The 23,881-nt window shown below is 34.3% G+C and overlaps 1 protein-coding gene across 2 annotated transcripts in view; it reads right to left on the reverse strand.

Annotated features, from left to right (window-relative positions):
• Positions 1–4,341: 4,341 nt before the first annotated feature.
• Positions 4,342–23,881, reverse strand: part of SPOCK3 (SPARC (osteonectin), cwcv and kazal like domains proteoglycan 3) — a 213,659-nt gene continuing 194,119 nt past the window's right edge. For both annotated transcript variants that reach the window (XM_074905726.1, XM_074905727.1), the window contains 4 exons: positions 15,451–15,672; positions 8,887–8,949; positions 7,511–7,648; positions 4,342–6,484 (listed from right to left, as the gene is read on the reverse strand). In XM_074905726.1, the coding sequence (XP_074761827.1) occupies positions 6,312–6,484; positions 7,511–7,648; positions 8,887–8,949; positions 15,451–15,672 (596 nt within the window). In that variant the 3' untranslated portion in view covers positions 4,342–6,311. The remainder of the gene's footprint in view (positions 6,485–7,510; positions 7,649–8,886; positions 8,950–15,450; positions 15,673–23,881) is intronic.

Genomic DNA, 23,881 nt, shown 5'->3' on the forward strand with positions numbered 1-23,881 from the left:
ATCAAACTATCTTAACAGAGAAGATATACAACTTTCAGTGGCATTATTCCATTTTTACATCAGAATCTAAGTAAATTACCATTTATATAAACAACAATTCTGGACAATTCCCTGCACTGAGTCAGGCAAGCATTTGTAATGGACGTGATAGATTACATCCTGGGCAAACATGTGCTATAAACTGCTTCTTCTGAGGAACTCTAATGTGCCAGTAACATCTTCTCAGCTTCTAGGCTGGTCAATGGTGTAATTGCTACAGATGCTTTGTGCCATGATGCCACTATGGGAGCTGAAGTCATCTCACCACTCAGATGTAATTTCTGATGTGAATGATACACTATAAAGCTACATAGCCTAATAAAAACATGTGGGATGGAAATTATGAGGGGAAAGAGCATTATGAGCAATGAACTTAAATTTCTCACACTTTTTTATTCAGTGACAGGATTACTCAGTTACTCAGATACATAGATGCTGCCCCAGTATTGTCTCATTTCAATTTTTCTCCTGTCTTTCTTTCCTTTGTGCTTGCCTTACTTGCAGCATTACTACTTTTTTTTTTTTTTTTTTTTTTTTTTTTTTTTTTTTTACTAATAAAGTTGTCTTTCCATGAGCAAAGATTATATTCGGGTACATTTTCAAGGTATAAATTAAAACTGTTGGAAGGCTTCCTTTATAAAATTATTAAGAGTCATCAGTCTTATTTAAACCATGCATTTTAAGCTGCTGTGTCTTCAAAGAAGCCTCCTTACTATGTTCTGGCAAGATTTCTAAGGACAGCTCCTAGAGATCTCAAAGCTGAAGAAAGCAGCCCTTCTCAACATTTGTTTTCCTCTTTTCATTGGAAACTAGTCAATGTTTCAGAACATGTGGGGGAATTGAGGGAAACAAGTTCACCTGCATGTGAAGAAACATGGACTGGTATCATCACCTTGTGCTGTTACAGTGTTATTTCACATTGTGTATCCTTTCATTTGAGTTACACTAACATATAAACTTGTGACATCCGTTTGATCACAATTAATTACAATGAAGACACAGCCCAGTGACATTAGCTTTGCACAATTTTTTCATCATACTGAGCAAACATGAAAACTACCCAACACAAAATAAACACATAAACTTCCATATAGATACAACTGTACTTTTCAGGTAGCTGTCACAGATGTTACAGCAGTAAGTATTCTTAAGACAGTTTTTAACCATTTCAACCTCAATTTTAAAATACATGCCTCATATGAACCAAGCATGTTTTTATAGTAGTTTTACTTTGAGGGATTTGGCTTGGATTTATATGGGTGACATTTAAAAAATCATCTCTAGATTGCGTTTTCTCCAAGAATGAAAGCTTACACTAGAAAACATAAACAATTTCACAACAGATTCTGAATTAAAGCGTGCTTCAGTTCCTTAACACTAATGCAGCACACTGGAATATACAGAAGTGTAACAAAACTGAGCAAGTTCCATAGGTGTTTTGCATAATGCTCAAAACCATCTGATTTTGAATTACAGTATTCTTTCAGATAACTGCATTATTCTTAAGAAACAAAGAAAAAGAATCACAGTATTATGGCTGCAAAATTGCACTCTTACTATAGACTGATGTTGCTTTTTTTTTTTTTTTTTTTTTAAAGAATAGAAAACTTCAGTAATCTTTGCTAGCTTTCAAACAAAAACAACCAAGTATTTTGTTAATCACTGGTCTCTTTTAACACCCCAAACTTGGTAAAGCCTGGTGTGGTCCTCCAGCCCCCTCAGGCACACAGAAATCAACCAGAAGCATTACAGTTACAGTAGAAGAGATCCAATCTCCTCTTCTTCACAGGGACTAAAGTCCGGCAGACAACTTAATCTCATCAAAACCTATTAGTACACAAGCCTGTGAGACAAATAAACTATGTAAAGGTAAAGGAATTTGAGTCTTTCTAAAAACAAGCATCTGACGTTAATAGCAAGACCTACAGAGCACACCCTCAGTGCCATGTGCTGGGTATAGCCAGCTCTTTTAAAACTGCACTTGCCTGATGAGCAGCATAACAACCTGTGATGGAGGGGTATTTTTTTAATTCAGCAGACTGCAGAATATTCTATGAGTTTACAAAGTAGCTGTGAATGTTATGGGCAGACAGGGACAACAGGCCCCTTCTCTGTCCATCTTGACTTTAACTGATAAAATTTCAACCATCTTGGCAAAAATAGCTACAGGCACGAGCACAAGTTTTGTGGATACCCTTGTCTGAAGTTTAAATAAAATTTTTCTATGGGGTCATGTGGAAAGCTGGAGAAGAGATGTAAAATGTTCTGCATTACTACTAACGCTGTAGCATGGAGATTCTTTTTAAAAATAGGCATGCACATTTCACTTGTAAAACTCACCTTCAAGAGGACCTACAGATACTGAGCAGTAGTCTCTTTTTCAGGGTTTGGCTCAATTAGCATCTGTAATGCAACAAAAAAATCAAGCAGAGGTGTCATATTTTAGGCTAGGCAACTCTGTTTCCCATTCTTGCTCTGGTTCCGTAACTTCCAAAAGTCACTTCTACTGCCATTTCACTGGATGAATTAACAAGTTAGCAAACTGCACCCATCCTGTACAGTGAGTACAATGACACTGTGTTAGCAGAGATCTACTCATGACAAAGGGCTCCCTATTACTTCAGCATGTCCAATATGGTGTTTGCCTTCAGGACTGAGTTGTTTTTTTTTTAAAAAAACTTTTGATATTTTAGTTTTAACTATTTACACAGTGATAACTAGTTAAGTTGGAGATTCTTCCAATGCATTATATTGTTCGTGTTTATTCCAACCTGTTTCTGCAAACAGAAACTTGGTAACAAACTACCTAGTGTCCACCAAACTATAGTGATTTGCTACTATTATATTTAGATTTATATTTTATTTTAGTAAAAAGGATTACTGTATTTCAAATAAATTTGTTCTGCCACAGGTCTATTTAAATCCAATTTTTAAAAGCTTCAGTATTAAGAAATTATATACAATATCCTAACAATATCCTAACAAAGAACCCCAGTAAATACAGGTATTTAAAAATTTCCTCTGAAGCATAAAATTAATCCACTTTCTGATAAACTTTTATTATTCCACCTAGCACTGGATTCTTTAATAAAATAAATCCTGTTCTTGTCCATGTTCATGAAACAAGTAAAAATGTTCCTACTATCATTATGGTCCATATTCCTCAGTCTTCTACAATAATACAATTTTGTACAAGCAAACTAATGATGCTAATTCATTTGCTTTTAAACTAAGCATATCTGTGTGTCCTGACCTGAAATATTCCCTTCAAAGATATAATTTAATTTATTTAACTTGGTATTCCTTACTTTTCAATGAAACAGAATTATTAATCCAGATTCTCAGAAGAGTACAAGGGTTAATCACCATATCTGAAAATGTCCAAATTTGTCAGTGTCTCTGCACATTTATAGTACATATGTATGTGCACAATTATAAGATCAAGAAAAAACAACAACAAATGACAGTGACACAGTAAAAATAATGAAGTTTTAAAATCAAGGGCTCCCTACTTCTTTCTGCCTGACTGTACCCATGAGGACATACCTCTGTGCAAATTTTTGGATATGACATAAAGAAGGAAAAAGTTTCTGAATGGTTTAGTTATTTAGTAATTTTGTATTATCAGTCTTTGCCTTTATTTATTCTACCTGCTCCTGATTTAATTGATTTCTTCAATGATGCAGTGAAGGAGTTTCCACTTCATTTGGTATCATGAAAGCAAATCAACACCATAATACTAAACCCTAGACAAATTTACCTATTTTTTTTATAAAGGATGTTTTCAAAGGAAGCCTCACACTATCAATCTCTTCTCTGGCTTTTCCTCACGAATGAAGAAACAATTCAAGTGTTTGCTGTTGCTGTTTGAGCTTTGGACCACAAAAATTCTCCAAAATCATCCTGAATCTCCATTGTTACTGTTCTTTAGTAAATTAGGTATCTTGACTTACTTCTGACTTTATGATAGGTAGCTTTGATACTCAGGGACTAAAATCCATGCATATTCCCTCCCTTTCCAGTTCAGTGGGGAATTTACAGGGAAGAAAGAATATAAACTTCTTCTGTGCTCTTCTGCATGACAGTTCATTTCAGAATGTTCTTCATACTGTAATCCCACTAGGCTAAACACATTATGAATTCTGTTTCCATACATTAATTCTCCTAATATCACAAATTTTAATGAAATCCATTTTTAGTTTGTCATCTAGTGACCATTTGTCACATAAGGTAAAAAAAACGCCACAACATTACTTGCTACATCAGCCAATAATGACAACATTTTTTCTTTAGCTTCTTTATTTAAAATCAATTTATATATCAGTTAATTTCAGCCATAAGAAACTGTTCTCTGATAAAATCCCACTATATTGTAATGGTAAACTCTTAACTGCTTTTATTTAAGAAAATAATACAACTATGCCCCACAAATTATGACAGAGTTTGAAAAGAAGTATCTCTTTACTATGTAATGAAGACAATGTCATAAAAGTACATAACAAAGCTATATAAAATTCAGGATAAAATACAGAAAAATAAAAGCTGCCTATGGGTTTTGCCTTAGTCAAAAATTCTTTACTGGAAATAAAACAATAAATGGCTTTATACAAATAAATATATATTTTAATAGGTGAAATGTATCTGAAACATGAATTCTTCCTGTTTCAAAATTTCAAACTATGCAAAAAAGTCAAAATGATGGGCTATACTGGCCAAAGGTTGGTTACAAGAGTCTTTATTTTGCAAACTATACAGAAACAGTAAAAAAGAAAATGCATTATACTTTTTAATATTACATAGGATAAACATTAAATTTAGTATTTAATGTGTAGAAATTAATTCAAATAAGATACTGGTTTTCCTTTTAATTAATGATGGGAAACCAGTGATCCAATTTTGAAATTATACAACCTGTAGTATTACATTGTACAGGTCACATCAATTTTAGTATGGGCAGAAAGCAATAGATATGATATGAACAAAGATGGTGGAGTCCCAAAATGTCTACACAATTAATTAACATGCTAACATAAATACAGTGATTAAAGTAATTTTGTCTACAGTCAAATCTTAAGTGCTACTCTACACAATAATTATAATCTAGTCCACATGGTAATTACATAACAATAGGAAAAAAATTAAAATAACCCATATTCTTCATTCCAGCACCAGTTCCTATACTGGTATTAATTTGGTAATTGGGTGTGCTTAGCTATTGCCTAACATCCTATACTGGTATGCATGCTAAAACCTCTCTATATCTATTTTGCAAGGCACCTTTACAATACGTTCTCTAAGTTTCTGCACTAGTAACAGAAAACAACGTGAATTAAGATAAAGATGCAAAACTATTTCCTGAATTAAGAAAATAAAAAGTATCATTATACATTTATTAAAAACTACTTTGGGGCAAGTGCCAATACTCCGAAATACAGTCATGTATAAAGGTAATATAATTTTAAGCAATTTTTTTCCCAGTGTAAAATATTTTATGCTAATCTGGTTAGAGAGATATATGGAGAAACAACAAAGGGTGAAGCAATGTTTGAGTAAATAATGATAAAGCCTATACGACCTTGACATGAAAGAAAAAAAAAAAAAAAGAAAAAGGAATTACAGAATTGGTGCTTGTCCATGCTACTGCTTTTGAAAAGTCCTTTCAATAACCTAGCCGTTTCCTAATAAAAACCATAAGTACAAATGCAAACACAAAGGAGAATTTTGCTTTATTTTTCTCTCCCAATAATTTTTCTCCATACCTTTGGTTAATTAAAGGCTGGTGAATTGCTACTTGTACACCAATGCTTTTGTACTGTAACACATTTTGATTTATTAACTGGACAATTTGCAAAGCCTGCAGGGCATAAAACACCAATGGAACTAAAGTTAAGTTATAGTATGTGTTCTGAAGAGGACATGCACAGTTCTAAGTAAGGGCAAATATCTTTTTACCGGAGTTTTAAAGAGACTGGTTGTTTTTATAGTATGCTTTGCACATTTATATTTTCAGTAGCACATAACATTTCTTTCTTCAGGCTAGCCTTCCAATGTGTTTTCTTCAGCGCAGAGGCATTTAAAAACTCAAAAGCACATAATATAATTATTCTTATTTAAACAAAAAAAGTCTATGACTCCAGCTGCAATGTTTGAAGTAATCATACAAAATATACATGTTTGTTAGAATCCTTTTGATCTTGGAGAGCAAAAGGGATTTTATGAAATGTCATCTTGTGAACTTTAGAAAGGTACAATTCATGGACCCGATAATATCATCAAATATATCCATCATGATCATCATCATCATCAACATCATCATCTCCTTCATCTTCATCATCATCTTCAATTTCATCTTCATCATTCATTATTTCATCTTCGTCATCTTCATCATCTGTCCATTCATGGAAATCACCAGAGGCAAAATCACCTGAAGTCTCTATATCAATAGCTAAAAAGGTATGATAGTTACAGAAAAGACACACAAGATAAACTACACATTTATAGTATAATATACATAAGCATACAAAACGCACACCAGAATATTTAGTTTCAGGACAATTACTTTTTTTAACTACACAGTGTGACACAGAAATAAAACATAAATAATATGGACTATAAAAGATAAAAATTCTTTTGTCTTGAAAGAAAACCACTTGAATAGGGATGAATTTCTCACTGTTAACAGGAGGAGACAAATACTATGGGTTTGTAGAACTATAATGAATGCCAGGAACAACTGGAAGAGATTTAAGTCCAACTTAAAAGATCACAGTAAAGACTACTGATTATTGTTCAGTTCTTGCATACTACCTTGGACTATCTAGAACTGTCTATTTATCTAGAAAGGATCCTGGATTTGATGGACAACAGGCCTGAGCTTTAATGTCAAATACTGTGTCAAATTTACCCTTTGTTTCACGCTATGTTCTTTTGTTGCAAATAAAGTGGAAAGGAGTAATGTAAGACATTTTTTTATAGAAAAGGAAAATATTTTATTGCCATTCTTTATATCTGGGACATCAAATAAAAGTGACAGGGGAATTCTTGGAAGAACTTGCACAGTGCTGCAGGGAAGTGAAAAATAAAAGATTTGGTGTGCTAGGAACTTCTGGCAATTACCTCAGACAAAGTGAAAAAAATGTCAAATTGAATTCAGTAGCATGCTGATTACCCAAAGGAATTTCATCAAGCATTTTGGGGCTTGTCCAACGGTGATCTAGATAATTAATTTTCCCTTGATTTATACACACTATATGCTAAGCACATATATGAGGGCTATTAATAGCTGACACAGTGATAGGAGTTGCAAAAAATAATGAAGTAATAACAATAACAATTTTTTTTTTTTTTTTTTTTTTTCAAAATCCATGTTGTTGGGTCCCACATCTGTTCTTACCAACCAAACTTGATCTGGTTGGTAATCAAAGGGAATAACACCTCTAAAACCAAATGCCACAAAGGATTCTCAACTTACCGCATTCTGCTGCACCGTTTGTTCTGGATCCTGTTACCTCATTGCCGTATCTGTCCACACACCAGCACTGCCCTACACTTCCATGGCACTGACTTGGTTTGTAATAACCATCTTCATCACATAAGGGGATATACTGCCCTGCGATAAATAAATATCAGAGTACTAAAAACTGCCTCTTGGACAATGTAACAATTATAGCCGAAAGTAACTACCTTTTGCTGTTTCCTCATTCCAGACTCTACACTGACTGGTTTAGTATTACTAAATTCAGTTAAGCAGAAAGTGACTGAATATATCAAATGTGAGAGGGAAAATAACACATATCAGTCTTGGACTGATTTCAAGAATAAGTGACCAAGCTTCCTTTAATTTTTTCATTGATCCTGTGATACATATTCCTTACTCCCTGAATGTCTCAGTCAAGATCTTCACTGTATTCTGGGGAAACAGCTCAAATGTAGCACCCAACCCTGAATGGTATGTTCTGTAATCTGTGGAGTACAAAAAAGTCTGAATGAGGGCCAGGCTTCCTGGATTAACAAATTATCTGCTACAAGGCTCAGAAATTACTTTTATTTAATATATATTTTACAATCCATTTAATTACCTACTAACATTTAATTATTCCACCACGGAAGACAAATGCAGTTCAACACACCAATTTTATCAATAACAAATGTAAAAAAAGAATGTTAAATTTGCATTTAGATACCTAGGCAAATTAGGCTCTAAGCCTAGTTCCCCACCAAGAGTACAAGAGACACAAGCAGGGACTTATTTTGTGGGGCAGTGACTTGCCCAAGGCCGAATAAACCACTGTTTTTCATCTGGAACAAATGGAGACTTTTTGAAAAAAACCATAAAATGTAGACAAGCCACAATAAACAAAACATTCCTATGAAAGCATTTTGAAGTGTACAGCTGTTTTTAGAAACCATCCTTAGCAGAAATACAGTTTTGACTACTTTGGGCCAAGCCTTTTATTGCAGCTTTTATACAGTGGCTAACAGTAAAATGAAGATTTTACATTTCAGTAATTTTGATACCGTATAAACTGATTCACAACAAAGATTTCAATTACTTAAAGAGTATTACAGGTAAAGGATCAGCAGAGATACTAATTCAGGAGTGCATTAGACTGTCCCCTTTATAACTGTAAAAACATACCTTCTATTGGGGTAATAAAACAGATGTAATATCTTTTGGTAGGTAAGGTAATAAAACTAAGTTTAATAGCTTTCAAAAATTTCATAAATTTTGTTGCTGGAATTTACTGTGGTCTATCTTTGTTGGATTAATATTGATTTTATGTTGCTGTTTCACTAGGGTTATTTATGTAAGCAATAAAACCTTCAAAAGAATGATCTATGGCTCACCTAGGAGCTTCTTTCCTCCTTGCTGCTTCTGAATGTTGCTGAGTTCTGTCTGGCAAGGTGGGTCTAAAATGACATAAAAAATGTTAAACAGATTACACTGTATCTAGGAGAGAAAGATGACTAAGTTTTCACAGTTTGCTACATTCTAAGGTAACTCTAACTACCCATCTTAAGAAACACAAGCATCCTGCATTAGTAGTCATGTTCTCAGCTCTGAAATAAAAGAATTATTGCATCTTCCTACAGCTCCAGAATTATGAATTAGAGAACCACCATGGATTTTTGCAGAAGGCCACTCCCAGTTAACCCAGGTGAAAGTGAGCATCTAGTCACTAGTCTGGAGGATTGAGGAATGCTAGACCATAATAGTAACTCAATCACACTCCATTTTATCAGTCTACAGAAATCAAGAGTGTGACTGTGAAGCTTGCCTCATGTGTTTGTTAGAAACAGGATGGCTCTTTTAATTATTTCTTTTTTTCGTCCTTGTTAGAAGTCATATTCAAGTTCTGTATTTCACGTACTACACTAAGAAAATAAGAATTTTCTCCACTGAATTCTACAAGATTGTGATTCTATTGCAACAATTTAGGACTGAATCCCATGGGTACAAAGCCCCATGTTCAGCAAACTTTCAGTTAAAAACAGTGGCCAAACTTATGACGGCTCTAAGAGGCAGAATAGGTATTAAAATTCAGTTTTCCATTCTTCAGAGTTATAATTTACTACAATTCTGAATAATTTAATTCTCTGCTGTCAATAAAAGCAAATCACAGCATGCCCAATGAATAGGAAGGAAGATGTGAACGTGTATACATTACTGTTGAATAAGTGAAAGAATCAAAGACAGCAAAGTACTAATCTCTGAATATTGATACTGCATATTACATTAGACCATTAGCACAAAGGCATTTCTCATTCTGAATCAGCAGTAGTACTGAGTTTACTCACCTGTCTTTAACTTATACCATTCCCAGACAATATTCTGATAACATCTCACTAAAATCCCACGTTCTATGAATATTAAATGCATTTTCCATTTTGGCAAACTCTGATTATTTAGAACACACATTTGCCATGCAATTAACTCAAGGCTCCCTTCTGAAATATAGTTAAACTCTAGTTTAAAGATGAGTAAGACTGGCTTAGCTTATTGATGAAGCGCACAATTCAACCAGAACCCAGTCATTTTGTAGGGCAACAGCTAGGCAAAAATCACTTGAGTGATGATAGTCCCAAGCAGCCTTTCCTGAATTCCTCCTAAAAGAAAACAAGAGTGCTCACCCTTTAGCCAGATGAGAGCAGCACAAGATGCACAAAGGAATGCAGGAATGGCAAGAATACATTATAATACATGTAAGTGCCTTTTTTGAGGAAATGCTCAGACTCTGGTGATAAATGCCTAGATGAACTGAGTATCAAAAAATATATTTCTGGTGAACACAGACCCTCTTGGCTGGCATAGCCTAGATATACCAATAGGCCTTATCTAACAGAGCTCTTATCTAACAGAATAAATAAAAACTAGAAGACAATAATAACCGCTTACTGAGAGCAGGCTGTTAATTTCTCTTGGCTTTACATTTTAAATGCTATTTGAATATCCAATACATTTAAAGAAGCTTATAAACGTTTAGAGTGGCCCCAACTCTGGTAGGCCAGGTTTTCACACTAAATCTATAATGGCTCTTTTTAGAATGAAGGCCTAAAAGGTAGGCTCTGCTTTTAAAATACTGTTCACATGAGTCTTAGTGCCATAAAAAATTTTCAAGAGATGTCTTCCCAAACAACCAAGCAATTTTGTGTTTGTGCTCTTGAAAACCACTGGGACTTGACATCATTGGATGGGTATCGGGTTTTAAGTTTTCAGTCTTTGAATATTTGCTGAGGCTAAATAAAGTTTTACATTTCTTGTTGTAAGAAGTACTTTGATGATGATCATGGTCACTATTTTGCCAGAGACGTTCACTACCTTTCAAAACTAAGGTGTCTGTCTTTCCTGATATTTAAAGAGTTAACATTCTGAGGATCAATTATTTATTGAACCAAAGGTATTTCCAATTAATCAGTAATCTAAAAAATGACCGCCATTTATGCACACAAGTACCACAGGCTAGAAGGATCTAGGACTGTGGCGGACTTGGCAGTATTAGATTAACAGTTGGACTCAATGAACTTAAAGGTCCTTTTTAACCTAAATGATTCTATTCTATTTTATTCTATCTTTTAAAGAAGATGCAAAGTATGCTGAAGGAGAAGAACTAGTCAAGTAGGAAAAATACAGGTATTTAGTTCTATGGAAAAAAATCCTAAATTTGCGCACATGATCATTAACATGTGGAAATGAAAAAATGATGGACTATGCCTAAAGAAAAAAAATCCTCATATAAGCTCTAAATCTTTGGTGGTATAATTACAAAAAGGAATACCACTAACCAAAAGGTAACAAGGCAATATGAGAAAGTTACTTACCCAAAACTCTCTTCTTCTCAGAAGCTACGTCTTCAAGATTCACACTTAAGCTTTTCCTCTCAGGATAAAAGCAGCAAAAACTCTTAACAATACTAAATCACTCTGGTGCTTAAAACTGTCAAAGAAAATGGCAGGCTAGAAGTTCAACCAATTCCTTTTGGTCCACAGCATATCCTTTTTCCTCTCTCCCCAAATCATAATGCTCCCCTCTTTATTTTCCAGTTAGTTCCTGAGTTTGGAAAAGCTTTCTTTAACTTATTCCGGTAAAAAAAGTCAGTGTCACTGGACAACTTTTGGTTGTCTTGAACCAAGGAGAAAAAATTCCTTTACAAAAATCAGTGTGGTGGCTTTCTTTGAAATAGAAATGAAGCAGACATCAGTCTTACTGATAATCTGAATACAAATAAGACACCTAATCATATTCATCCTTAATCTACTTCCATAGATGTGGCAGGAATTGTCTTTTTGAAAATATCACTGCATTGTTATGAGTGATTCACGAACCACTTAACAGCAGCCATCCACAGTTCTTCAGTGCTCAAAGTACTGATGTACACCAGAGTATCCCATGTTATTAATACTGGCCCTTGAGACATCAATATTCAGTTGTGTCAAGAGGTGCTGCAAGGCTAGTATGATTAGGCTTTGATTTACTAAAAAGAGGTATATTAACAGAGGAATCAGAGCAAAACTGGTAGATTTAACAAAGAACATCTAGGATTTTTAACAGATATGTCTCAAGGAGCTGCTACCCACACAGTGAGCCTCGAGCATTCACAGATTCTCCATCTTATTCAATTACAAACCAGTGATTTTCCATCTATCAAGTAGATAATATTTGGCAAAGCCCATAGCTTCTGGCATATGGTCCTCTGCAGATTAGGCTGCTGTGCTGCACCTTGACTGTGCTTGGGATCAAGTATTACATTTGATCTTGGTTGGAGACTTGAACTTTAGGGATTTAAAGCATCAATACTGCACTTCAAGAAATCTTTCTGGGGACCTTGATTACGTGTTAAGGCATGTCAAACCTCCCTTTAGAACCATCTATAAATATATTTGAAATCCTGCAATCTGAAGAGACTGATGTAACAAATACTAATTATGATAATTATAATTATTCTGTAAGACGAACTAGTTTTAACATCATAAAGATTTCTTCTATCCTTGACAGACAGAAGACCATGTAAGAAAAAGGCATTTAGAAAAGTGCTGGACTAATAGATCCATGCAGAGGCCTTAGGTGCTAAGCATTAATATTCCCAGCAAAATTGGCTGCTCTCCTACTCTGAAGCAGTGATGCAACAAAAACATGGCTGTAATAATGATGAAGTACTGGCAGAAAGAAATTCAACCTCCAAAAAGGCCAACACTGCAAATGCCTCAGCATTTAGATAAGCGCTAAAGTGTTAAGTTAGCATCAAACTAAGTTTTGAAGATGGGCATTGAAGCACTTTCATGAATTGTAGTTGAAACTAGACAGCAATAGTGACCAAAGCGTACAGGAAGACTTGTAAAGAACACTGGCAAAGTGCAAATTTTGAAGTACTGCAGAAATGAATTATAGTCTTTTGAATGTATCTCAGAAATACTGAACTACACTTAAAGCAGAATAAGGCCAAGAAAAAATGCAGTAAGCACCACTGAGCCATAGTTTAAGCATTAGTCAAGGTGGGACAGCTACTACAGAAAGATCTTTTTCCAAGCAAGAAGATCTGAATTAAGTATTCGTAAGAAGTTGTTATATTGACTAGAAGTTGTGAATAATGTGCAGTAATGGGTCTAGTGTACTGTAATGCATCATGACAGACCTCAAGTAGGAAGGAAGAATGAAGAAGAATTGCAAGTACTTGTCTGATCTTAACGGTCTTGAACTGTGGAGCTAAGATCAAAGAGCAAGAGGGCTTCTCAGATAATGACTCAAGCAAATGTTTGGCATTTTTAAAAAGTACAATGCAATTTCTATCCCAGTATGATACATATTGTTGACTAAATTTTGTATTCGCTTTGAACATTGTTAAGCAACAGCAGTGCTGTAAAACTGTAGATCTGCCTGGAAAGCACTTACTAAGCTCAATGAATAGAGATCTGTCTACATAGTGTGAAGCATTCTGTTAATACCAACTTATTTTAGCAAACATCAGAAGGAAGCCACTGAATTTCTCTACCTAGCCATCTCTTTGCTATTAATAGCAAAGGTTTAGTTAAAGGTTTTATTTAGATTGTTTGATCAAGTAAAACATAACCAAACATGAACTTATTACAAGGTTTGGCATAACACTGAAAATTATGAATAGAGAATTCAGTGGGTCACGAATACACTAGGGAGTTAGGATTCAGATAATTGTGCAAGAGCTAATAATAAGATGTGACAAAAGAAGACTACAACCTTCTTTTTCTCCTTACACCTTCAAAAAAGGAGAATACAGATTTTGTTGACATTGATCATTTGGAGGGATGGAGTGCATGCCTAATGTGCAAGGATTGCCAAAACTGAGATTTCATCTCATTTACAATGTTGAGGATACATATTTTCTACTATATACTGAATGGGGTTCTAGAGGTACGCTGAACAGAGATTTTAGACAAACTATTTATAGGCTACAGAATGCAAACCCACTTGAAACTAATCTGTAGAAGTGCTTTCTTAATGACTTGGTTATGCTGTACACACATTATATGAAATTGGTAGAAGAGCCAATTAGTGGAAGAACCTTGGACCATACTAGGCCACATGTTATGTGCTGTACTTTCTCTGACAACTGAAAAGAATTATGTTGCCCTCCAAAGACTGAGGGTGTTTATATATTAAGCTGAAATGATTGTGGTGGTGGTTTTTTAGTTTAAAGACAACTGAACAAAACACGTTATGTTCTTTACTTTAAGAACTACTTTACTTCTGGGATTACTTATTTTTCATTTACTAATTTTGTTAGATGTACATATATGCTTATAAAAATAAAAGTAAAAATATTGTTCTACTATAAAAAAAAAGGTGTCCTGAAAGATTAAATGTTAACTTTTTAACTACAAAGTTACCAAAGAAAATAAGTCTGCTATTTAGTATGTATCTACAGAAGTACAGCTTTATTTTGTTGAGACTTACAACTGACAGTTGTGGCATGATAAAAATCTTTATTTCCACAGAAATCAGCATCAAACCACAGATGCTGAGTGCCAATAGGAATTGATCATGAGAGTTTTAATGTCACAAGTGAGATTTAAAAACAGGTATTAAAATTTTCAAAAAGGTTGAACTGACTTTGCAAACTGTCCATCAAATCAGTCTTATGTCCTTTATTGACAGTAGAAATTTGGACCCTGGTTGTTATTTATCCCTTTGAAAATCTCCTTCATGTTAGTAAGAAAAATGAAAGGGCAATTCTGCCCAGTTTCAGACAATATTTAATAAGTAAATTATTTGATTCGTTACAACTTATCTAACTTATATGGTGTATCACCTAGATCTAAAATTGTTATATGATCCTCAGGGAAAATAATGCTTGTTTAGGTTGTGTTTATTTGTTTAATGAAATCACATTGGGATATTAACAAGAGATTCATCTAGGCAGTAAAAATCAATTGGTTTTAGGTCCAAATGACTGGAAATAACATTATCCATAATGTTCATTCAGATATTTTAATAGGCTCACAAAATAGAACATTAAGATGCCCTACTTTAGCAATAAAAAAGTTTATTTTATAATGTAGGCGAAGTAGATTGGGAAAGAAATAATTTAAGTCATTTTTTTCTTTATTTTGGTCTCTTTCCTCTACATACTTACTGGAATTTGGCAGGAGAAACAATATTGCTGTAAAAGCATTAGCCACTGTTTTGCACTTTATTTAGAATCCTTGAATTTCTAGCAAGCCTTTCCATTTAGCTTGGTGGGTTGTTTGGTTTGGTTTTTTTTTTTTTTTTTTTTTAACTTCTTTTTAGGGATTCATGACAGGTCAAGAACCTTAACGCAAATTCATGGTACAGCATTTAAAAGCTTGTAGTTCACTGTAATCTTCTTAATACATTAAAAAAAGATAAAACACTACAAAAAGGTCAGTCATATACATATGCAGGTTGTTCTCATCTTTTACCTTGCTGTCTTTGGAAGCAGTAGCACCACTCATTGTTAGATATCAAACTGTCCTTGTATGTGTCACAAGAATTGAAGAATGCCCTGGTGCATGGCTCATTCTTGTCAAGGTAAATGCTTCCAAGCTCTGACTGGTCCAACAACAGGTCATAGTTTGTATCAAGCCTGTTAAACATCCAGCCAAGGGAGTCTTTGCAAATGGGCAAAATGCTGGTATCAAATCCTAAGAAGCAAGAAAAATAAAAATAAAAATCATATAGCAGGAAAGATACAGTAGTTGCTGAGCTCAGCCACACGAAAGAATGCTACTTCATCAAAATTTCTCCAGTGGCACACAGATACAGTACATAAACAGTGTATACTATTGAAATATTATGTATAAATTATGTCAGCTTCATTTTAAAATATCCTTGAATTGACCTGCTAAAAAAATTAACCCTGCCATCAGTCTCAAAGCGTTTAGAAATGTAAGTTTTCTTGTCAAATGTTACACCTATAGCACACACATTATGTAAAGTAATAAATGATCTACAGTGATTTCCTGGAAAATAATTATGTTGAGGAATTTTAGTGATATTATAAATCAGGACAGTGAAGCTTAAGTGGTCTGCAATGTTTACAGAACTAAGACGATAATAAATTCCAGGTAACATGATGAAGGTGTTCATTTTTCCTTTGTATAATACATTTAATTCTGTAAAAGGAACACAATACTCAGCCTCAGCAATGCCCTGAAAGTTTTATTTTATCTGTACATGATGTACTCTACATCTTGGAGGAGGCCATGGAAAACATGACTGCTAAGAGCAGCCAGCTACCAGTATCAGACCTACTAATACAGCTTGCATCTTCCTAAATTATTGCTTGGAAAAAGGGCCATCAGGAACAGACTGAGATAATTGTTCCTGTAGGCAGAGCTCAGACTTCATGTTTGTTTTTCCCGCATCATCTGTAAAGTACATGCAGACTTGCATATCGACGTGGATGAGAAATTCAGAAACCACCAGATCTCTTGCCTAGGTAGAAGCTGCATTTGATATACACACACGTTTTTTCCTGTTCATGTGCTATGGGTCACACCACAGGCTTATGGTGCATGTGGCCAGGCAGCTGATTATACATCCTAATACAGAACAAGATTTAGTGCTACTAAATACTATTCTTCTGAAAACTGTTAAGCTAAAACTGAGCACTGGAAAAATGAGATTGGTGAATATGGCTGTAGAAAAGTTGACATGAGAGCACACAGGAATTCCCAGTTTCTACTGCTGTTAAAATCAAGCCTGCATGCCTTAGTTGTTCTGAAAACAATGAAGAAATCTGAAAAAAGTTCCCATACGGCTAAAACAGGTCAACTTGGACAACTCAGTAATCAGATTTAGAAAACAGTAGATTTTCTTTTAGATATGTATGTTTGGGGAAACGTCCATGCTATGGTAGCATGACCACTTTGGAAAGGCAAAGAAAAAAGCTGATAGCATCAAAAACTCCCTGTGGAAGTCAGACAACCACATAAACTCCCCCAGAAATCCTGAATCAACTATGACTTTTTATCAGGGCAGTCTCACTTTTTCTTGGTCCCTGATGATTGTTGCATTCATTATTTTTTCTGCTAGACAGAAAGAAGAAAGCAAAAATATAAAGCAAGCCATTTGATATTTATGATATTTTTGATGTGTTTAACACAATTAAAAAAACATAGCCAAGCATTCAACCAGCTCTTCCTTCCTCTCTAGTCCCAGATAAAACATCAAGACAATACAACTTCTATTTTTGTGGATTAGGAAGACCAGAGAGAGACAGGACCTGACTGAATGAATAAGGATATAGAACAGATGTATTATTCAACTTTATCTGTAAAAGATATCAAAATTATTTAACAGGTGTTTCCGATTTGAAAAATTCTGGAAGGTTCCTCCACCTTAAAACATTTTGTCTAAGAATGAATGTTCAGAATAACATTATTTACCTCTAAGGCTCTGTTCCTGAAGGCCTCTTAACATCTCCCAGACATTTCTCTTTTCTCTGCTAGTCCTGCTTTTAGCTAGAGATCCTCCTCAAGACCTTGGATTCAGAAAGGGGTCGATGTGAAACATACTGTTTCCTATCCTGCCTTTTGTGTACCTGCATGAAGGGAGGAATTCTTGTGTCCACAAAATTTTTCTGAGTTTGGCATTCTGGCCAGCTCACCAAACTGTAAGACAAGTTGCAGAAAAAGAGCAACCATGAGGAGACAGATTTTGATGAATAAAATGCCAGCTAGAAGGGAATATAATACAAAAGCCACTTTAAAGGTGTATTCAGGGACAAATCTTGTGGGCCAAAATAGATAATTGTAGACAGTATATCTGCATGTGAAATTTTAAGCATGGGTTTACTGAAAGGGGCATCACTTTCAAGCTTGTGATGAAATATTTTTAAATTGGCATTTGTGGTCCATGCTGTTAAAGGTCTCATCATTAAGCACTTTATATTTTAGGACACTAGAAGCTAGTGTTATGTATTTAATAAACTCTACTAAGAAAAAGGGGGAAAAAACCAAATGCCTGCTTATTTTATTTCTCTCAACCAGTTTCAAGTTTTACTCTAAAAAGAAATTATCTGAAAAACAGTGAAAAATCACTGAACATTTCAAAAGTTTTATGCATCACTAAATTAAGGTTGGAACGATATGTATCTGCAGAAGATTTTATCCCTATTCTTTTCTTGATTCCCTTAACTAGAATTAGACTGTGAATTGAGTTCATCTTCTATTCCCATTCCCCAATTTTTCTCTCTTCTTTCTATATAGCTTTTAGATTTGTTTAAAAAGTGTGTCTAATAGTGATGTCCCATTGGATTTTTATCTATTACATTTGTCCCAGTTAAGAACAGATCTTGAAACATTTGTATTAGTCAGAAACATTACTGAAAACCAGATTACTTTATTACAAATCACTGATATCAACAGGAAAGAACCACAAAAATGTCATTATCTTCTAATACTTTCTGTAAATCCAGTTAAAGTTCAACATAACTATAGTTTTATATTTAAATGTAGTGTTTGAAGTCTGATAGGTATGATATAAACTTTACAGTAAACAGGAATATAACTGGCACATCAGAATTAATGAACATACTTCAAAAAATAACATTTTATATAAGAAACTTTTGGGTTTTTTTGTTATTTCCAAGCCTGAAAAATAAAGTTTAAATATATTAAAGCTGTCATAACCTATCTATTAAATAGCATCATATACTGGGAAAAAAGCACTGTGGGTCATGGGGTATAGCTTTCTACTAAATAGTTGCTTGATGTAATAATTTCAAACACTAATCTTGCTTTACCTTGAAAGTAGTTTACGTTTCTTTTTTCAGAATTTGCTTCTGAAGTATTTTGCCTTTTTATTTACAGCCCAGATATATATTTGTTGTTGGTTTTACTATTTTTTTAGTTCTTTCTCTTTTCTGATATTGTTTTAAATAGAGAAAAATCACATCTCTTCTTAGTTTTCATTTGGCTTGTTTCACCAAGCCAAACTCTTTCACTACCATCAGTCACTGCAGTATGGCATAGAAATGTCTGAAATCTATGTCAAATATTAGTTTGAGTGAAATAAATAAAAACAGCTGAAGTATTTCAGACATAAACCAGGCACATGTTGACAGAGACAGAAGCAGATTTGTTTGATCTAAAATGGATCAGTCCACCTCCTCCAGAACTGCTACACCACATAAGGATCATCACCTCAGTTCCATACTCACATTATAAACCCTTAAGAGATTACTGTGGTAAAGTAAAATTCTTGATTCAATTTTAAAGATCCTTTACGGAACTGTCCAAATTTAAGATTATCAGAAGTACTTTCTCTCTGAAATTACTTTCTTCCTCTACCATAATATTGATAAAATAATACAAGTGTCACTCTTGAAGGTGATATACTTGAAGGTGATATACTTGAGAAAAAGTGTCAGCAAAGCACTTAAGTACATATATAGAGTTTACTAACATGGTTTGACACATGAAGGGGTCAGGTGCTAAGAACTAAGAACAGAACTAAGAACTGCAAAATCAGCAGGTGACCTAGAACTAGGAAATTAATTACCCAAATCAAAGACTACATATATTACCACTTTAAGCACCAACTGTAATGCTGTTCTTATTCATTTTTCACAGTTGTGACACAAAACAAAAAGCAGAAACTAAAGGGAGAAAATTAGTATAGCTGAAGGACAGTAATTTCTTCTTGATGATTAAGAACCAGGACATTATACTGAGGAGAGCAAAAACTGCTGCTCAGATGTGTAAATTATGAAAGAAGATTTTCTTTCTCCCATTTTAACCACTTAGTTGAAATCTATTTCCATATACCATAATGAAATAAGCTTTTATGCAGCTATTTCTGAACACTGTCTAGAAAAATGTGAAGTACCAGTTCAAGCTCAGTCAAAACAACCCCAAGGGATATATTATTGAGAAATATACCCCTTCTCCATGGTTTAGACACTAGCATCCAAAACATTCCCTCAAAATGAACAAATAGAAATGCTCCTGTGCTTCTGATTATTTATCAGGGAGAATTTTAACTCTTAGTAAATATAATCTGCTTTTCAGGGTAAAACTATTGTTTGCCTGCTTATTAAGCTCTTAAGTAATAAATCCTTGTGTACTTTGAGAGATATAGCTTTTGCCATTACATGGAAATGAAAACAGCATACATACATATGGCTCACATACTGCATTATATAAAAAATTGATTATCTAATATGCCAAGGGAAGTAAACTGCGTGATTCTTTCCAATAGCAGTACCCTGTCCAGTACAATAAAACCCACTGACAAGTCATACATGTGAGTAAACACACATGCACTCTGCTAGAATCCTGACTGCCATCTAGACCATTGGCTTTTACTTGTTCACCATGCAAGCTGTATAGCAAGAAGGTTTTCACTTGTGATGGATTTGTCTAATATTTTGGCTGTCAGAAAATATTCAGTTAACAGCATCTCACACCTGAGGCCTACTGTGCACAAGCTGGGAATAAGTTTTCCTTCCTAATGTACTTTTATCAGGACAGACCTGAGCAGGAAGGACTAAAGAGAGGACTCGGCAGACATGAATGCTTTCTGTCATATTTGCTGTTCACAAAAGTGACAATCTAGGTGAGACTCACCTGACTCCATATTAGCCCAGAAAGGAGATAGCATTAGGTATAACACTCTCTGTCACCTCTCTGAAGTTGTAATATATTCCCCCTTACTATGTTTACACAGGTAGGAGTGGAGCCTGTGTTAGGGCAAGACATGGGGAAAATACCAAAGGTCTTAGAATAAACCTAGGATAACTGACTCTCATTTTACAACAAAAGGTACATGGGAAAGAAATAAAGCAGTCCCTTAAATACCTGTGAAAGTGTGCATCCTGAAGTCTCTTTTTTTTTTCCAGAAAGTGTTAGAGAATTTTATGGGGGGGGAGGGGGGGGGCAGCGGCAGTAATCAAGATTGATTCTATTGCTGGAGGTTACCAGTTTGCTAATAGATTGACAGTTCAGATGAAATGTATTCTGTGAGACACCAGACTGACCATTTTACTAATAGAGGTGACTGTTAAAGAAAAATAGTAGATACCTGAGGAGGGAGAATTAAAATAAAATGTTACATCTATATGTTTCATTGTGTATAAGGATAATTCTGTACAAAAGATTTCGTCAGAAAAACCCCTTCAGTCAAAAATACTGATATAGTTCAATCAAAGTCTTATTTTTAAGGAAAGATGGATTAAGATTCCTGCTGAGAATTACTTCTAGGCTGGATTTCTTCTAGACTCTCCATTTAAGGATGCCTGGGCTTACACTAACCTGGCACATGCAGAAAGTCATTAGAAGAATCTTTTCTTTCTAGGAAACTAGAGTTATGGTTCAGGTTGTGAGCCTGTACAATTTTGCAGTACAGTTTACAGGCCATTTTCTCAGATAATCTCAGGAAGTCATCAAATTCTCGGGCAGTCAGCATTTTCAAGACATCAAAAATTAGGTTTAAAACTGCAAATCTTTTAATGTCTTGTAACTATACAATGACTGTATAGGAGAATCCTGACAGGGTAAGCAAAAACGTATTGTTCTGCTTATGAGTTCTGTCTGTACATCAGGGTTTCCAAATATACTTCAGCAGTGAAGATCACGGAACTTTAATTTATATCTGCATAAAGTCACCTCTGTCTCTTCATTGATAAGGAACTTAGCATAGCCAGAATGTAGTAAAAACCTTCAAGCAAAGATCTGAAATTGTTGATTTTATTTACACTTTTCTATACAAAATTGGTCTTTTTCTGCTGCAAGTCTCTAAGGGTATTTGGTAATTTTAGTGTGATAATATCTCTCCATGCTAGTTCCAGACAAGCCAATTGTAAGTAATTTTCTTTCAGACTTCTATTTTTCTGTTATTTTCAAAATTATTAGTGCATTATACTCGAAATAATCATATTATTCCCAAGCCGTAAGAAGATTTTCTATTACCTTTGGTCTCTGGTCTTTCATCTTCTAACATGACAAGGCACACAAGTATTCTTCAGAAATAGACTGCCTGTTAGCAGAAATATTTGCGGGACTACAGTATTTTTTGTGCTTTGCATTTGATGCACTAATTCCCTAGAGTTTTATCATACTAAATTAATACAGAAACAGAACAAATATTTTAAAAGACTTTAAAAAAGGTACTTAAAATCTCAATATTTCAACTCTTATTTCGCCATCCACAAGGGAATAATAATGGGAGTATTCCTGTAGTATCCTTTTCCCCTTTGTGTCATTTATTTAGACCATTAAGTGGCCTGAGAACAAGATTTAAGTGTTTATATAGCATTTCTAGTAGTGATACTTCTAGATATATGCGATCTGAATACATCTAGACACAAAAGGGATTTTGGAAATAAACCCCTATTAATTATTTGAAATATTCCAGTCATTACTAATAAGGCTCAGCTTTGGAAAAAAATAAGTGTCAGTTAAACAAAATTATGTAACTCTTGTAAAAACACAACAATGTAGGCACCTTACATTTTTAACTTGTTATCAGCATATTGATGGCTCTAGCAGAAAAACTTAAATGATATTGTTTGGTTTATTTAGAAATAATGATTGTAAAGATCAATGTGGACTATTTAATAGCTGGAACAACTCTGAAAAGCACTAGTACCAGCAAGGCACTATCAATTTGCACCATATCTACCTTGGTCAGAGGGACTGTGCCCAGACTGAAACATGAAAAATCCTAAATGCAAACACACAGTCAGAAAGGTTGTCACAAATTGCTTTTTTAAATGAAGAATGTTTTTTCAGTGAGGAAGGAACTCTATGACAAGAATAAAGGACATCCTGGAGGAAAAGGGTGCCAAAACAGATATTTAACTCGGCAAGGGTAATGAACAGCTGCAGGGATCTGCTGGAATAATTAGGACTCTGAAAGGGGAAGTTACATTTAGGTGGCTTTTTGTTGTAGCTGTTGTTCTGTACAGATCAAGTCGCGTGTGCTAAGCATAAGGTTGTTATACATGATTAAGAAGTTTTTCACAAGATTTACTTCTAGGTGTAGCTCTCAGACATCCTCAAAATAGAAGCTGGACTCCCTGTTATACTTAAAAATTAATGCACCTGATATCTTGGACCTGCTATGACTTTGGAGACTGACTTTGAGGGATTTCATTAGGGATACTACTCAAGAGCTTAGCTCTTGAAGAACAGTTGTAAGAATTTCTTGATGGTATCAGAAAGGACATTATCATGTTGAATGGTTATCATTATTTTTGTTTTTCTGTGTGTTTACAGGGACACAGTGACCTAATATCCTCTTCTAAACCTCAAACGTGTTAATTTCTCCTAAGATGCAGTATCTTTTGCTGCCTCAAATGAGAAATCTTGAAGTTCAGAAATGTACATACCAGAAAAAACATATAGTTGCATAATGAAACCAGTTTTTAAACTATTTTGAATCCACAAATCCACAAACAAAAGAAAACTAATACTGATAATATTTTAATTTGATCACTTTCTGTCTATAGATGGATGGCCTTTTTGCAGTAGCCTGTCAAATTAATTCAATCAATTAAATATTGGCTATTTATAAAATCAAGTAAAAATTGTGCAAATAGGATCTTTTATACTTGAAAGCAAATTTTTTTGACAATTAGATACATGCTATTTGAGTAACTGACTACAGTGCTAGAACACTAGACTCTAAACAGTTATTTTTCAAATGTTTTTGTGGGACACGGTGGGTTTTGTCGAAAAACTCTTTTTTAAAGAGAAAAAGAAGAAAAGGTAGGACAAAGTAATTGTATCACATGTAATCATTTTCTACAATTTGATTTGCTTTGTTTCAGTAAAAAGAAAATAAACATGCCAAAGCCTATCATCAAACTCCCATGTTTACATCCTAGCATGCCTATAACAAATAGCA

This window comes from Athene noctua, chromosome 4 (assembly GCF_965140245.1).
Source record: "Athene noctua chromosome 4, bAthNoc1.hap1.1, whole genome shotgun sequence".
NCBI lineage: Eukaryota > Metazoa > Chordata > Aves > Strigiformes > Strigidae > Athene > Athene noctua.